General features: G+C 38.8%; 1 protein-coding gene across 1 annotated transcript in view; it reads left to right on the top strand.

Annotated features, from left to right (window-relative positions):
- Positions 1–17450, top strand: part of itgb5 (integrin, beta 5) — a 28182-nt gene extending 10732 nt beyond the window's left edge. Inside the window, exons 10-15 of the mRNA XM_079463741.1 lie at positions 447–876; positions 13641–13863; positions 14010–14110; positions 15434–15553; positions 15747–15913; positions 16308–17450. Coding sequence (XP_079319867.1) covers positions 447–876; positions 13641–13863; positions 14010–14110; positions 15434–15553; positions 15747–15913; positions 16308–16403 — 1137 coding nt within the window. The 3' untranslated portion in view covers positions 16404–17450. The remainder of the gene's footprint in view (positions 1–446; positions 877–13640; positions 13864–14009; positions 14111–15433; positions 15554–15746; positions 15914–16307) is intronic.

Here is a 17450-nt window from a genome sequence, read left to right as displayed (position 1 = left end):
GGGCTCACTGATCTGAAACCATACTTCAAAGTGTTCAGCCTCAGCATGTCAGGCATGTCTTTTTCCCCCTGGGCTCTTCTGGATTAAAGAACAACCATGTTTTTAAAGGTGTCAGGTGTCTAAAATGAAATTTGTTCCTTGAGAAAATTATTGAAAAACTGAAGATAGTGTGTTTCCCTTTAGTTCACCAAAAACTAGTTTCTTTGCAATGCTAAACTATGCAACACAGATCCATTGGATTAATAAATGGTATAGTTATCCTTAAGCATTGCACGATCTTCGCAGACAGGGTTTGATGTAGATCAAGTCCAGGCTGGATCAAAAGACTTATGTTTGGGCAGTCTTCATTAGGATAGTTTCATAGGATGATTTATCTGGTTGGATAAAAAAAAGTTACTCGCTGTATTTATTATTTTATTGTAAATATATGGTGTTTTGTCTTTCAGGTCTCCTTCAATGTCACTGTGGATGCCCGGGGATGCCCCCCAAAAGGCACCCGGAAGAGTTTCACCATCAGGCCAGTTGGCTTCAAAGACCGTCTGGAGGTCTCTGTGGATTACCACTGCGACTGCAGCTGCACGCATTACACGACGGTCAACAGTAGCCGTTGCAGCTCCGCCGGCACCTACAGCTGCGGGATATGCCACTGCGAGCCTGGCTACCTCGGAGCACGCTGCGAATGCGAGGTGGGCAAGGTCGACCACCAGCACATCAGCGCCTGCCGTGAAGCCGAAGGCAAGCAGGTGTGCAGTGGCCGCGGAGAGTGCAGCTGTAAGCAGTGCCTGTGCTACGAGTCAGAGTTCGGCAAAATCTACGGAGCTTTCTGCGAATGTGATGACTTCTCCTGTGCCCGGCACAGGGGTATACTGTGCTCAGGTAAGAGGAGTGTGCAGAAAATTAGTTTAATATGAAAATATTGATATCACGTACCCGGCTTGCCTATAGGGCTCTTACATGAGCTGCAGCTTTTGTGCCTGGTGTCTTTTGGATCAGATCTTGCTGAAGAGCTTCTGGCTGCCTACCCATCTCTACTGTGCCACAGTGGAGGCTTTGTAACAGGCTGCATTTTGTTTATCTACGCACACAATGGCTGATCCATGAGTAATAATAACGCTCTGTGGGTTTTTTTCTTCAGGCAGCAGGAACTGCCTGTCTAGCAGAAAATGGCTGTTTGTTGGGAACCAGTAATCCTCTAGTCTTGGAGAGCTGTAATGACATGGGTTGAGCTGAGAATATGGCCCATCTCAGCCATGGAAAACTCTGTAATGAGTTCTTAATGAATCTGAACAATTATACAATTGCACCACTTTGCCATGCTGAATTAACTGGAACAATTCTTGTAAACTTGCTATTAATGGCTGTGGGAAAAGGCATGCGTTGATGAGTGAGTTCTCTGCAGGTTTCATTCGTTTGTTAAGTGCCTTGTAAACATGCTTTGTGGTATTTTGATTTGGCCATGCTCCGGTTAGAGCTGCTTGTTATACAGATTGAGTTACAGGGTTTGTGATGGGATTTAATTGTAAAGAGAAATTCAGTAGCTTGTGGTGTTCCTGGGCTGGCGTTTATCAGGAGAGCACCAACATCTTAAACCAACAGATTTCAGATGACTGGAGTGTTCAGGGAACTTTGAAAACAATATTAATACAGTTACAATCGGTGCGGCAAAGTAAGGCACACCATTGAATATTTTATGTTATTAGGGTACAGACATTTGGTTTTCCCAAGATTTCATTGATATTAAAGAGACTTTTTTAAAATCGGTTACACTTTACGATAGGTTTGTATTTCGTTAATGCATTGGTAAACATGAACTTACAATGAGTAACGTTTCAATTTTTTTTATCTTTGTTAATGTTAATGCCAGTACAATAAAGCTAGTTCACTGTGTTTAATGTTATAAAATTGTTAGTTCCAGTCCCCGATTCTGATTGGTTAATAGCTGTACTTTATTTGCAGTAAGGCACAGTTATGACCAGTTCACCTAATAATTCTGTTACTGCGTCCCAATTCGCCTACATACTATGCACTAAAAGTATGTACTGCTTTTCTTATGGGAAAATATATGCATTTTACAGTGTAGCAAAACTGTATGCATGCACTGGGACATACTACTGCAAACTGGAGTGGCCATTGTTGCCTAGACCAGGGGTTTTGAAACTGTGGGTCGGGAGGGACCCACTTGGCTGTTGAATGACCCACATTTACTACAGTGTTTGAATAGTTAGCTAATTGGCATATTTATGACGTCATCAAGTCACGTTTGCATTTGGTCTTGTTTTTGACACTTGAAATATTTTAAATATTAAATATTTTAACTCAACTTAATGCTAGTATTGTCACATCTTATCTGTTCTGTTGTCAGACATAAAACGAGTGTAAAAGCGTGACGAAACACGACATAATAGCATCTCGTGTTTAATCCAACCAGCTGTTACTTTAACTGCTGCAAAAATCTTGATATATGCGACATCGTCTGACAAAATATATAAGGCTGTATAACTTGTTTGTCTCACACAGCACATATCCTTTACTGCTGTGGCTGTTCTCATTAATGTGTTGTTGTGTTATGAGCACTTTTTAAATTTTAAATGCGAGTGATAGTTTTATTGCAGATTCCGTATAGCGCAGACAATTTGACGAAAATTCAGAAATATGAGGAAATACACTGTTACTGTGACTGAGTTCCAAATGTGGGCGAGAAAGGGTGTGCAGGAACGTCTGCTTACCTATCGTAAAGTTATGATAAACTTGATCAACATCAACATCTGTGACAGTTGACGGTTTTACCTGGAAAGGCAAGTACACAGAGGAACACACAACGCGGCCACCTTTTAATGAGTTGAGAGAGCGAAAGATGTGTTGAGCGCTCGCAACTTTACAGTGAATTAAGCTGTTTTAAAGGGTAAAATAAAAATATAAATGGTTGTTCAATCATGAAAAATCTACAGTATTCAGGGCAGCCAGTGTTGATAGTGTGGCAGGTCGCAACAAATAGATCAATATTGAAAACAGACAACACAATGGTAGGCTATGTTGTTATGAGAAGTATAAAAAATTTGGTTCGTTTTGAACCCGCTAATTAATGAATGGGAAAGACCGGGGTGGAGCTGCTGAGCTTCATCCTAAGGCTGTTTATTACTGGCTTACTGGGATTTGTTGAACTTGTCATTATGGGCTTACTCACACTGTCCCAATAGAACCATGCCTGGGCGCGTTTGACCAGTGTGAGTGAAAGCATGATGAAAATAATGCACCCGTTTATATTCCTCGCTGAAGTTCAGCTGTCGCCGTAAAATACACACAGCACGATTACGTAGGGATGTAAGAATGTTATCGATATCATGTTTTCGCAATAGCAAAATCTTCTCAATATTTTCGGGGTCAAATATGAAACTATAGGTCTTCCGGGCCTAACATAGAGAATGTTCGAAAAGATTATAGATGTTACTTTATGTCAAGGTCCATTTGGTGTAATTATTTTATTTTATAAAAGGGATTTTTAGGTCATTTGACCCATCTCGTACTGTAATCATAACTGTTGCTTAGAGGTATGAGTCCGAGGATAAAGAAAATAAAATGCTTCTGGCACGTTTCAAAGTCATCATTGGTCATTGTAAATATCGCAATAAATATCATTCTGTGGACTTTACACCGAGGTATTATCGTACAGTGAGATATTGTTACATCCCTTTTATTAAGTGCAGGAGTTTCACTACGACCAAAACTACTCCACATATTAGGTTTGTCAAATATAATGCAAAGCTGCGTATAATGAACTACTTTACGAAACTAAAGTCCGCAAGGGACAATCCAAGTGTTAGTAGGCCATATGACTTCACAATTCAATACAACTGGACAAGCCTTTTATTTAATGTGGTGATTTGGAACGTGGTCTACCTATATAAGTAACGTGAAGTAGTTTTAGACATAATATATTAGACTTAAAAGGCCTTTTTCATGTAACACTGCTTAACAACTACCATTAGACCTGTGATTATAAGTCTGTCTCACTAGCATAACACTTTGTTCATACACCTGGAGCAAACAAATCAAAAGAGACACCATTTGAAGTTGCTTTTTCAGCTGAACTCTTATTTACCCGTCTCTGTTTGCGCAGACATATCAAGTGCTTCACTGCCTGCTGTTACCCAGAATAGTATTGCATTATAGTAGCGCAAAATAAAACCAAGACAATATGTTGAGACCAATGAATCAAAGAGTCCCATTGTGTGTTTTGTAACAAGAGACAGAGAAAACACTTCTGATGGGTGTGGAGAACAGCATATTCTCCTCACGCTCCGTGATGTCGAGTATAACAGCACTTTTACTTGGCCTGTCTGTGGATGAAGGAGAAGCTGTGTCTTGTCAGGGAAATATTTAGCTCTCAGCTATGTATTGAGGCTCAGACGATATTGCCAAGGTCTTGGTCGTGCTGATAGCAGCCTGGAGGTCAGATTCCTGGAATCTGGAGAGTCCTGTGCAAGACGAGCCAAGTCTTTTGAATATGCTGAACATTAATGATATTTGTATATAACTGATCCTATGATCCTTTTTCTAATTTAGTTTTATGTTCCCTTTGACTTCTGTCAGTCCAACATTTACCATATTAAGTTGTATTATTGTTCATTGCACAATGCTGAGAAATGTGAGCGTGTTAAAACCATTGACTTGTTTTTCTGGAGGCCCCTGTTTTGAAGTTCTGAACATCTGCTGCTGATTTTTGCTCTCCAGCCGCTCAGTAACACTCCGAGCCAGAAATACAGTGACTCCAGACTTTTTTGTGTAAATTCTCAACATTGTTTTTCAGGTTAGTGCAATTAACAACAAGCAAGTACGATTGTTTTAATGGCATGTGGCGCTACAAATTGAATATCGAGTTGTGTGGATCACTTTTGTGGGTCAAGGTTTTCACATTAACTTATTAAGGTACTAACACAATATACATACAAAAGAGTTTGAGCTGGCTTAGTGGATAGTGAATGAGCTTTGACGCATTAAGCTATGGTTTGCAAGTGGGCAACACAAGTTTAAAGGGACAGTTTACCCAAACATTTATTTTCTGTCATCATTTGCTCACCCTCTTGTCATTCCAAAGCTGTATGACTTACTTTCTTCTGAAAGAAGATATTTTGAAGAAAGTTGGTCCGCATGGACTTCTCATTGACTTCCGTTGGTTTTGTGTCGACACAATAGGACCAACCGTTTTCTGTTTCCGACATTCTTTAAAATATCTACTTGTTCTGCAGAAATAAAGCCATATAGGTTTGGAACAACTCAAGGGTGAGTAAATTATCAGTATTTTCATTTTTGGGTGAACTATCACTTTAAGCCATGAGTAAATCCCACACACCCTTAAACTAATGTCACCAACTAATATGTCAGGAATGATGTTTGGTATTTTTGATGATTGCTTATTACATTTGCAATCCATCTGGGCAGTATTGATAGACACTTGGTTATTTTCCGAGCTTTTTCAGATGTAAGCTCAGTTAAGCATTGAGCACATGGAGCAAATGAAATGATGGATGTCGAATACCAAACATATGCTGTAAATCAGGCCAGAATCTGGTTCCGTTTAGTTCTTGGAAAAATACACATAATCTGTCAACCCATCTTTGTAATGTACACAGAGCATGAGTCGTGCATTTCTACACCCTCTCTGCATCCTCTCATTCCGCAGTAAATGACCTCATCAACTGGCAACATCTCTGAAGTAAACAAATAGAAAAATCTGAAATTCTGAAGTCCCTGGAACGATTTTGGGTTGGCATTCAAGTGTTTGAATAAACTGTGTGAAGTGTTTTTAGTCTTTTCATGTTATCATCAGAGCTTAACAACCTACCAGTTCATAATTGTATATGTAACAGAAAATATTTGTAAATGTAATTCGCAAGGTTTAAAAACAACCTCATATACTGCATTGGCCCGATGAAAGTCCTATCAGATGACCTAAACTTTTTCACACTATTGTTGAGGTCTGTGATGAGGGCAATGCTCTCGTGTTGGATTTACAAAAGAACTGTCAAAAACAATAAGCAAAGCACACTCTATAGTGGGCATTGTTCATGCTCTGTCTGTTGTTTTATAATGGGAGCACATTTGGCAGAAAAATGTTGTTTGCCTTTATGGAGGCTGACATTAGTCAGGAAAGTTTTTGGACTCTTTTATCTTTTAACAACCTGTAGAGTTTTCGGGTTTGACTCAATGTCTCAGATTTGCCCCGTCAGCAAAATGAAAGGCTCAGTTGTACAAACCCTGTCTGGATGGAAATTGAATCCTCTGAGAGCTTCAGGGATATGAATAAGCGGACATACGTTTGTGAGTCCCTCACTCTTTCTCTTCCGACGAGCTGCATGCAAATTAAGCTTCTTATATATTTTTGCACTTGAACTGCTGTTGTTAATGCTGTAAAGCGCTACTTCAACACGCGTCTTCATCCAGTCGAGGTGACATCGATGAAGCGTGCATTGCGATTTAGTTTTGACGCGCCCCTTTGACAAGAGCCACTACAATGAAGTGTGAGTCTAATAGAAAGTAAACAAGACAGACTTCCTTAAAACAGACCCTATAATCATCACCTTATAACACACCTGTCACATTTATACTCTGATCTCTAGATATCTGTTTGTTATAGACAGCTGTTCCTGCATGTTTATGCATAAATTTATACTTATCTTCTGTGTTAAATATTCTTTTCACATTGTCTGTCTTTAATATAGCTTTGCAGTCTTTCTGCAAGTCCCCACAAAGCTTATAAATCCCCAAATAAGAGTCATTTACAGAGCCCTGTTTACAGTGCACTACAGAAAAGTGTTTTGTGTCCATCAGTATATTTGCTGATTTAAAAAACATTGAGGAAAAACAGGTTCTTTCTCTTGAAAACAGCTTGTAAATGAACGTTTTAATAATACAGTAGAATTGGAGGACGAGGTGCATCTAATCATGAGGCAAATAAAGATTCACAGAGTGTTTATTCGTGTGATTTTTTTTTTTTTTCTATGGCAGTCCTTAGGAGCCACATTTTTTTTATTGAAGGTGGTACTTGATATGAAAAGTTCGAGAACCACTGCTCTATCTTATGAATCTTCTAGGTCTTGAAAGAGTCAGGCTCTGTCAGTCTTTACATACCAGACCTTTACACAAATATTTTACATTTAGTCATTTAGCAGACGCTTTTATCCAAAGCGACTTACAAAGAGTTCGGGTAGCAATAAGCGATTTTGAAAATGGCATAGTTGAAGGCCTAGTTCACACAGTCATTTTTTGCACACCTACTTGTCATTTCAAACCTGTTTGACTTTCTTTCTTCTGCAGAACACAAAAGAAATGTTGGGAACAGAAAACCATTGGTCCCCTTTGGCTTGCATTGGCTTTGTGTGCATAATATAATACATAATATATGCAATATAACTTTTCTAAATGAAATCTTTTGTGTTCTGCAGAAAAAAGAAATTCACACAGGTTTAAAACTACAACAGGATAAGTAAATGATGACAGAATTTCAGTTCGGAAGTTGGACTTCCCCTAAAGCGGTTCATGATCTTTTATTATTTATCAAGTAATAATGAATGAAGTAATGAAATATTTTAAACGGATGTTGTATGAATCAAGTGTCATCCCTTTGAGCAAGTTAGAAAGTGGGATGCAAGTTAAAATTGCTTAAGAAGGCAGTTTTGCTGTCAGGGCATCAGAGATAACCATCGAACAGAAGTCTGTATGGATTCAGTATGTTTTCTGCATGTCAATGCACGATTCATGAAGTAGTTCATATCTTAGTGACACTAACAGGATTTCATTGAGGAAGTATTTTGCAACAGTCCCTGAGTTTTTACATGTTTCTTGTATTATAATCCGATGCCTACAGTAAGGTCCACACCTCTGAGACCAAATGTGTACTTGCAATAATATATACATGAATTTGAGATTTTTTAGATGTCAGACTTTTATATTTATTTATCTTTAATGACAGCATGCATTTAAATACATTAAATGTTTTCGTGGTTCTGCATGCGTCTCTATGCTTCTACAGATTTACCAGCAGATGGATCATCACATTCAAGTCCTGCAGTGTCATCACTGTTTAAAAACACAAAACTGTCTGTGTTCTGTGTTTTGCTCCGGGCCTGCAAAAACACACCAAGCATGTACTGGAAAAGCAGTTCATCTTCATCTGGTTGCTTTTCAAATTTGTCTTAAACTGACCGCATTGCTACAATGTAGTTACTATCTCTGTAGCTTCAATAGTGGCTCTGGTCAATAGATTGTAATGGGATAGTGCTTTTTCCCTGCCTGTTCCTGTTTGGCAGATGCTGGGTATTCTGTTGTTATTTATATTTCACAATCTAGCGAGATATTTTAGTGACATCTTAACAACAATCTATAAGGATTTATTTGTGGGGACATGGATGCTGGTTTGCAATTTTGCATGTTTTTACTCCGTTTGGCATATCATGTGCATGCATGGTTATGGGTCAAAGTAAAGATCAGTGATGAGTCAAGTTCTCTGTATCCTTATGGGCACAAATTCTGTCTTTCTCAGATCTTGGTAGTATTTTCAGCCAAACAGTGGACGGTCAATAATTCTCTCCCTGACTTTGTTGCTAAACAGCTGGGATCTTGCAAAACAGCAAAACGGTTTAGATTTTTTTTATTGTGGACACTGCAAGACTATTCACGGAAAGTTTTGATTCAACCAAAAACATAGTTTTTTGTGTGTTTCCCACAACTAGGTTATAGGGAAGCAGATATGATATAGATCATTTAGACATGCATGAGTGCAAAGCCTTACACTGTAAAACAGCAAAGCTGTTTCTCGGTGAGAAATATTACAAGCCTGAGGCCAGTACTGTAGACATCTGTGAATGTTTGAGTAATCACTTGCATTTGCACTAAGAGACTTGGCGCAAAGATATCTTTCCTGTCCCCATCCTTGCTGACTTTAAGAGGTGTCACAAAGCATGCAGCAGAAGAAAACTGTCTTTATCTTGTACAGCTACTCTGTAATTGTTATTGTCTGTTAAATGTTAACCTTGCAGTCTCACACATAGGACAAAGCGCCTGATACTAGGAATTCTAGTAGAAATTCTCTACTCAAATGGATTCGAGCACCAAAGTTAAAATATGTGCCTCATTATTTCACAAAAAAGGACTTCTCTTGTATCTATATATTTTTGTGATGGAGTATATTTTCAGGGGGTTTGGAATTCTCAATAGATCATAGGTCATTTTCGGTTTTGACCGCCAATACATTGTCACCATGATAAGATGAAGCTTAATGTGTCCTGACCTGCACATTTACACTTACATCGTTTCTTTTATGGAAAATGGAAAGTCCAGCAAAAGAGAACAGCATGACCTTTGTATAACTCCAGAAAGCTTTTTTCGCTTTCATTCTGACAGGGCAGGTGTATATACTGCCAACTAACAGACTTGCACATACTGCAGAATAGGTTAGGTTATGGAAATAAAGCAAGGGATTGTGAAAAGAAACGGCTTGAAAGAAATTCATTTGGTTTTTAATTTTAAAAAGTTGATATCTTACTCACACACTCCATGTGTGTGTACTCGTAAACAGCCATTCTAGCATATTTACCAAAGCCCACATAACACCTTTTTCCTGATATTGACATTGAAATCGATTAGCGCACATTGCACAAATACACAATGTATTCTCAGATCCCTTTTTTGAATAATACATGTGCTAAAAATCATGGTAATGAATTTATTATAGAGCCCCACCTCCCCATTGGCCTGTTTTTCAGTAGAAAGAAACATTCAGTACGACTGTGTTTGACCTTGTTTTATCTGTCTCTGTTGGTGTTGTGTCTCTATTATTTGTGCTGTGGTCCGTGTCACAATACATAGAGCTGAAACTATTTGTTTGTCCATTAATGTCTTTGAATTTTGAACTTTTTCTTCAAAACAAATGCATAAGTGACTTGAATCCAACCATTAGGGCTGTCAAATGGATTAATCGAATCCAGAATAAAAGTTTTTGTTTACATAATATATGTCTTTGTACTGCGCATATTAGTGTTGTATTTATAAACGCATACAGTACATGTATACTTATTTAAGAAACATTTTCACGTATTTGTGAAATGATATACAAGTGTTTATTAATTTGTGTATTTTATATTTTTCTTAGATAATAATGTGTGTGTATGTGTTTATTAATACAAAATTAATATGCACAGTACACAGACATATATTATGTCAACATAAACTTTGTTTCTGGATGTGGTTAACCACGATTAATCGTATGACAGGCCTAATTTATATATACTTTATTATGATGTGACCCACCCCAGCTCAATCATTTTTCTCTTTCGTTTAAAAAGAAAGAAAACTGACCACGAAGTCTATGTGGTAAATGTTCAGTTCTTGCATGGAGACAGTGGAGATGATGAGGAGTTCTCATCAGCACTTTTGAAAGCTCCAGGCTGTCTGTGGGATGTCTGATTGGGAAGTGAGAATATCCCCACAGCAGAACTGTAGTCTGGTGCTTCCTCATTGGGTGGAAAAGGAACGTGGCAGAGTCGCATGCCTTATGCTTGCAGTAGGACGCTGGTGATTACAGGGCTTTTTTGCTTGGTTTTTTCTTTAGATCTGAAGGAAGATCTATTTCAAGTTGCCACTAAAGGAGAGGCAGAGAAACCACAAAGCAAGACTGTTTTATAACTCTAAACCTAATGTAGATTGCAGGAATTATTTGCATTGCAGACTTTGTTTGTGGAGAACATTTGTAAAATTAACATCTGTGCTTTTATTATGTGTTTAGGTAGTTGTAAATTCCTTTTTCAGATCTTTTCTTCAGAATCTTTCTTGATAATGTTCAATGGTGTGGTCTAATAAAGATAATGTTTATGGGTAGAGTCCACTACATGATCCGGGATGTCTCATCCTGACCCTAAGATCATTTATAGCCTCCTGTCTGTAATTGTAGCTGCATATGGTTTTGGCAGACGGATGTTCTTTTGGTTCAGAAGGGTTATATAAACTTTGTGAGGCATCAGAATAGCTCCAGCGTTTCATTTTGTCCAGTCTGGTCTCTCACATTATTAAGAGGAATGAGTGTCTTTCCTCTTGCTTGAAGTGCAGGATTTCCACTTCCTGTGCGACTGCATGGGTGGAAGGTATAACACATCCTGGTCAGGGTCAACATATCAGTCAACCAGTAGGAGTTCAGAAATGTATACACTTATCATTATTTCAGTAGTATCGACTATGATGCCAAACCCCATAGTTTTGGGCTGGGAATGAACAGCATGCAGAGAGGAAATATTTGGACTGGAAATCACAACAGTCTTTGGAAATAATTGTCAAAGAAAAGCTGCGTTCTGCATTTGTTTACCTCTTGTTTCTGGTATGCAGCATGATCATGGTTTCAATCAAGTTTTGTTTAATGCGAAACGATCACGACATGTTCTTGGATTGCAAACATAAAAATTTAAATATGGCTGTCATTTTGGCAATTTAAATGCATTTAAAAGTCCAGTGTATTCATTTTTTGTCTTCATAATTTTTTTGACATAAATTTAGATAGGAAAGTTTCTAAAATTTGCTTCCTTTGACATGACTGATCTCATGGTCTTTACTGCAGTGGGCCTCTTGATTACACTATTCAAACATTGTAAATTACAAGCGCAGTCTCTGTGTTGACTGTGAAACTTTGCACCATGAAATCAACCTTATACTTAAGGTCTGCAGTAATTGACACGTTTTAGTGCCTGCGTGTCTTTTGTTCTCGTTCATGTGCGAGTTTGACTGTGGATGTGGTCAAATGGGCTGTGGTTTATTCCCAGAGGCTTTCAAACAGGGATCTGCCTTTCCGACATAGCAACATTGCATTTACTCACTGACCTAAATAAAAGGCTGCAGTGTGGAATTCTGGGAGAGCGGGTTTGCATTGATTCTCTACCATTGGCTCTACCATACCATTGATTAATGCTTAAAGGAATAGGTCTCCCAAAAATGAAAACACATACTCATCCTTCCTTATGCCATCCCAGATGTTAATTCTTTTTTTGGTGAAACTGGTGAAACTGGGTTTACATATGAAGAGTTTGGTTCCAAATTGAGATAAACAAATCTTTTTTTTATTTGAGCCATAATAAGAAAATACAGCTAGTTAACACAATAAAACATGTTGACATAATAAGAAACATGATTTTTGAAAATGTCTTTCATTTTGGAACAAAACTCTTCAAATATAGGTCACACACACTTTTGGAAAAGATTTATAAAACAGGAGTGGAGAACACATGCCACAACCTGTCTGTTCATAGCAGGTCTTTATTGGGTGAACGAGTCAGGCAAGCACACCACACAGGTGCACAGTGAAGGTGTTGTATTCCTTTACTGTACAGAACACACCCTTAGGTGTGGAGTCTTCATTTCCTGTGTGTACATGCTATACATTTAACTACTGCAACATTTTCTCTTCTGTAAATGCTTCTCATAACCCAAACAGACGTTATGAAAAACCCTTATTGTGAAGAATGGTTTAAGTGTGGAACCACTTAATTTTATACATTTGACATGATATTGCAGCAGTATATTGTGTTTGACAGAAAGATTGAGGAGGTCTGTGGTTAAATTCCTGGGTTGTATTAGTTCTGCTCTGGAACCTCATTTTAAATTTTATTTTGTGAGGGCTGACCAACGTGACTTTATGATAGTTCACCCAAAAATTAAATTTCCATCATTATTTACTCTTGTAAATTCAAACACGTATGACTTTCTTTTATCGGCAGAACACAAAAGATATTTTGAAGAAAGTTGGTATCCGAACAGCAGCATTACCCATTGTCTTCTACTGTATGGACACAGAACCCCAATGCACGTGAATGGGTACCATCTCTATACGGTTTCACAACATTCTTCAAAATATCTTCTTATGTAAAAAAATCATTTTCACGTTATATCTGATAACACTTTATCGATGATTGTGATTTATGGGGCTGGAACATCCTACAGATGTTTCTCTCATGTTGGGTTTAGCCAAAGTGCATCTCGCAAAGTATTTCATAGTTTCTTTCAATGCCAGGTGTAGATGTTCTCCGGTCAGCTACAGAGACTTCCCTGGATGCTTTGCTTCACTCCCCGCTTCATGTGTGGTATCTGTAAGCTTGTAGATAAAGTACGGTCTGCTTTAAAGAAAAATGACCAAGAAAGTTGTTTCCAGTTTTCCAGCTCTTACTGGTGTAAGACTGCAGTTGCAGTTTGGTGGGACAAGCCAAGAACCTTCGCAGGAATGAGCAGATCTGCATGTAAACAGTCTGTTGGAAAGTGTACAACAGTAGACATTGTATGTTTGACTTTAGAGAATGTGGGTCAAGAAGACAGTGGCTGGCTTGATGGTTGTTGTATGACAAAACAATGTGGGACACTTTGTTTCCAATGAGCGCATTGTCAGAAATTCATGGATACATTTATTTGCAGTCCCTCTCTGTCCAGTGTGTGTGTGCAATATTTGCAGTCTTTGTGTTTATACCTCTTGCCCACACCAGTTTGTTAACCACATTTGGTTTAACTCTGTGTGGAGAAAATTTAATAAGCACCATTTCACACCATGACAAAAATAAACGTAATAAATTCACAAGTATATATTTATTTCAAACCTCTTTCTGTTTTTTCAGGTCATGGAGAATGCCATTGCGGTGAGTGTAAATGCCACGCTGGTTACATCGGAGACAACTGTAACTGTTCCACAGAATCGACTTCCTGCGTGTCTGGCGATGGCAAGATGTGCAGTGGGCGGGGCAACTGCGTCTGTGGGCGGTGCCAGTGCAGTGAGCCGGGGGCATTCGGGGACACGTGTGAGAAATGTCCAACTTGTCCAGATGCCTGTGCAACAAAGAGGTATGTAGATGATGAAACTAAAGGCCAGCTTTCAAACAAAAGTGCAAAATAATATGTGGTTTCTTTTTAGACATTGAATTGCCTCATATGTCTTTCGTCTGGCATTGACCTGTTTAAATTCAACCCTGTTAAACGTCGTTTCTTAGGGAATGTATCGAGTGCCGTCTTTTTAACACGGGAAGACTCGCAGATAACCAGACCTGTCAGCGTATGTGCAAGGATGAGATCGTCACAGTGGAAACACTCAGTAAGTCCACTTGCTTCCATTCTGAATTATAAAGTAATCATTAAGACGTTCGGTGTGTTTTAATTCGCTCCAGGACTCTGCATTTGATCATGGTGTACAGTTTGTGCTTCAAGGTTCATGAATGTGTTATTAATAAAAAGGTGAAATGCAGCTTGTGGTGTATTATGATCAGCTCTGTTTATGTTATTATCTGGAGAATTTGAGTCTGGACGTCTTGGCAGATCTCTGTGTTCTGTCGCTCACTATGAAAGCAAACCACAACCTTGCTAGTTATACCTACCAACACTTAATACAATTTGTCTAATACAAACTAATGGTGAAAAACATTTTGGTAAGTCAATTTGTATGCATCTGTAAAAGAAAAGAAAACGTTTGTTTTCAAAACAAGAAAGAACGGTCACATAAAGGGAATGAGAAACTCTGTGTCTCGCCTTTTAATACCAAACACATTGTTTCTATAAGCATAACTGGGCTCTCCGGTCCCTGTTGGTCTGGTCATGACCGCTTTCGGGGGTGAAACCCACGATCGCTTCCCAGGGTTCCACGGGTGAAATGACAAAGCGGGAGATGGGTGTGAAACTGGAGTGTTGACATGTATGTCTTTGGTTTGTCACAGGCTCCTAAGAAACGCATCACGTTATCTATATAACATATATTTCTGCAGGTGGCGCTTAACGCACCAGAAGCTGGTATGCCATCCGTATAAAGAAATTTATACAGGTTTGAAACAACCTGAGGGGGATGAAAAGATGTCACAAATGTAACTGATTCAATCTTGAAGTGGCGATGAGGTCTTTAAAAGTATTCAATTTAGCTTAATGATTTCTGTAAATACCATGTAACAGATTTCCTTGCAGGAGGCATTTTAACATCTGCTTGGGAATGCATGAATGCATCATTATTGTGGAGCGTAATGATGCTTACGCCAAATGGCTCCGATGCCGTTGTAAAAAATTCAGGATGCATATGAACTCTCTTAAGGCCTTTCTGTGTCTCCCTGTCAGATGAATCTGCTTCTACAATCAGCTGACTTCCTTAATGGACTCCACATGTGCATACCGGAAACTTCAAGTCCGTCTAATGAAAAATGGCCAAAAGATAATGACTTTGAGGGAGAGACTTTCTAGTCTGTGGGGGATTTTAATTGACAACATTCTTGATGCAAGCAGTATTAATAGTCAGTGTCCTTGTAGCGGAATGCAATGTCTCGTCCAGTAATAACTTCAGTCTTAGGTTTCAGGATTGTGCTTTTGGATTTGCATGTTTTTCTCCTCTCTCAGTTTATTGGCTAAACCAGTTTGTCCTCTTTGCTCTTTCTTACAGGAAATGACGATCCAAGCACTGTTGAATGTGTGTATAAGACTGAGAATGACTGCGTCATGAAGTTTACATACTCTGAGCATCCCAGTGGGCTGTCAATCTTAAACGCTCTAAAAGAACCTGGTTAGTGTTAAGCATTTTACAACCAGTTGCAGTTTTTATGGCACACTTATGCTTGGAATGTAGTTGATCAAAACAAACGTTGTGTGTTTATATTGCTGTTCCTTATTCCTGTATTGCCGCTTCTTATCTAAGTACCTTGCAATATATATAATACATGGCAGAGCATGAATGCATTTCGTGTGTTGGTTTACAGAGTGTGCTGTTGCCCCGAAAGCCATGACAGTGCTCTTGGCAGTTGTTGGCAGCATCCTGTCGATGGGGATCGTGCTGCTAGCCCTCTGGAAGCTGGTCATCACCATCCACGACCGCCGCGAGTTTGCACATTTTCAAAGTGCACGTTCACGGGCACGATATGAGATGGTGAGGACTGTGTGGTGGAAAATATTGCAATAATATATTACAAATGTTCTGTTTTACATTATTCCAGTTCAGCCAAACTGGTTGTTGTTATTGGTAGTTTTATATAATATCGCATTGTAATCTTGAAAGCTAAGAATTCTGGTTCAAGTGGTATCACAACCAAATGGTCAAGCACAGAACACCAACACACGAGGTCTGAACTTGCAATTTAAAGCAGTTTATAAGACAAAAACAACTAGGCTTTGACTGAAACCATAAAGTCTTTTGGAACACATTAGTCAGTTGGGAGTACAGATCCGTCATGATGATCATTCCAAGTCTCTGTTCGGCCTGCCCTTGTAACCTTTTCAATGAACCCCTCTCTGACCTATTTTCTTCTGTTTCTCTCCCCCAGGCATCTAATCCTGTTTATAAGCAGTCTGTCCCATCTTACTCGGGGGATACAGTTTTCCAGATGCATACAAAGTCATGCAATGGAGGAGTCCACTGATCGACCTGCAGCTGGAATGGGGGACATGGCAGGACCTGTCCAGACTACTGCATAGAGACAACATAGACCCTTTTGGTTTTGGTCATTTTGTTTGTTCTGCATTGCAAACCTTTTTGTGCGGGTTTCCTACAGATTGGAACTGATCCTTATGTGGAAAAAGTTGTTTGCTGAGAAGCAGTAGAGCACAAGACTGGCACTGGAAGAACTTTAATGGAGTGGAAAAGGTTATACGCCTTTTTTCAGAAACATCCATGTGGCATTGAAGAAACGGCTTGCTTGAATTTCAAACCTGATTTTCCATTGCTCTAACAGTACCACCTCCATATTATGACAGATTCACTGTGCATTGTGCAAGAAGATATTTTCAAGTGTATATTTTTTAACAGTTTGCCAACTCCCACATGTTTTAAATGAATACATATGATTTGTAACATGTCATAAAGTGTGAACAAACTCAAAAAGTGCAAAATTATGCATCAACTCTTTGATAAACAGATGGGTACAAACTAACCAGAGCAATACTTTTTCTAACTCCTGTTTTGCACATTTTGTATTTGATAAAGGTTTATAAAAAGTGTAATGCCACTCTAGAATACCCGTCATTTGTGTATGCATTAATTGCCACACTTTTGCACATTTTGTTGATGATTTGTAACTGTACAGTGTATAACATTGGCTGCTGATGCTTTTTTAGTGTCTGAAATCAGGTTTCTTTCTGGAATAGGGCATATTGAGAGTGTTGAACCTGAACTAAGTAAAATAAACTAGCCACTAACCACCTGTAAATTTGATTTCTCAAACACAAAATACATTATTTAACTAGTCTTTTAAGGTCTTGGAGCACAAATCTTTTTGATACTAAACAAACAGCAGGGAATGCCACAGCCATCATTTATGGGAAAATCCGACTTCATACTGAACCTAGCCATCTGAAGCCCTTGATCTATGACGGCTGTGCACCTGGAGTGTCTTAACAGGTTCATGTGTGCTTTACTGTTGGTCCTATTCTCCAGTGACTAATAAAAGCGTGATCAAATATGCAGTGGG

The sequence above is a fragment of the Barbatula barbatula genome, assembly GCF_947034865.1.
Source record: "Barbatula barbatula genome assembly, chromosome: 9".
Lineage (NCBI taxonomy): Eukaryota > Metazoa > Chordata > Actinopteri > Cypriniformes > Nemacheilidae > Barbatula > Barbatula barbatula.
The sequence above is the reverse complement of the archived record's forward strand: the minus strand, read 5'-3'. Positions and strand labels throughout refer to the sequence as shown.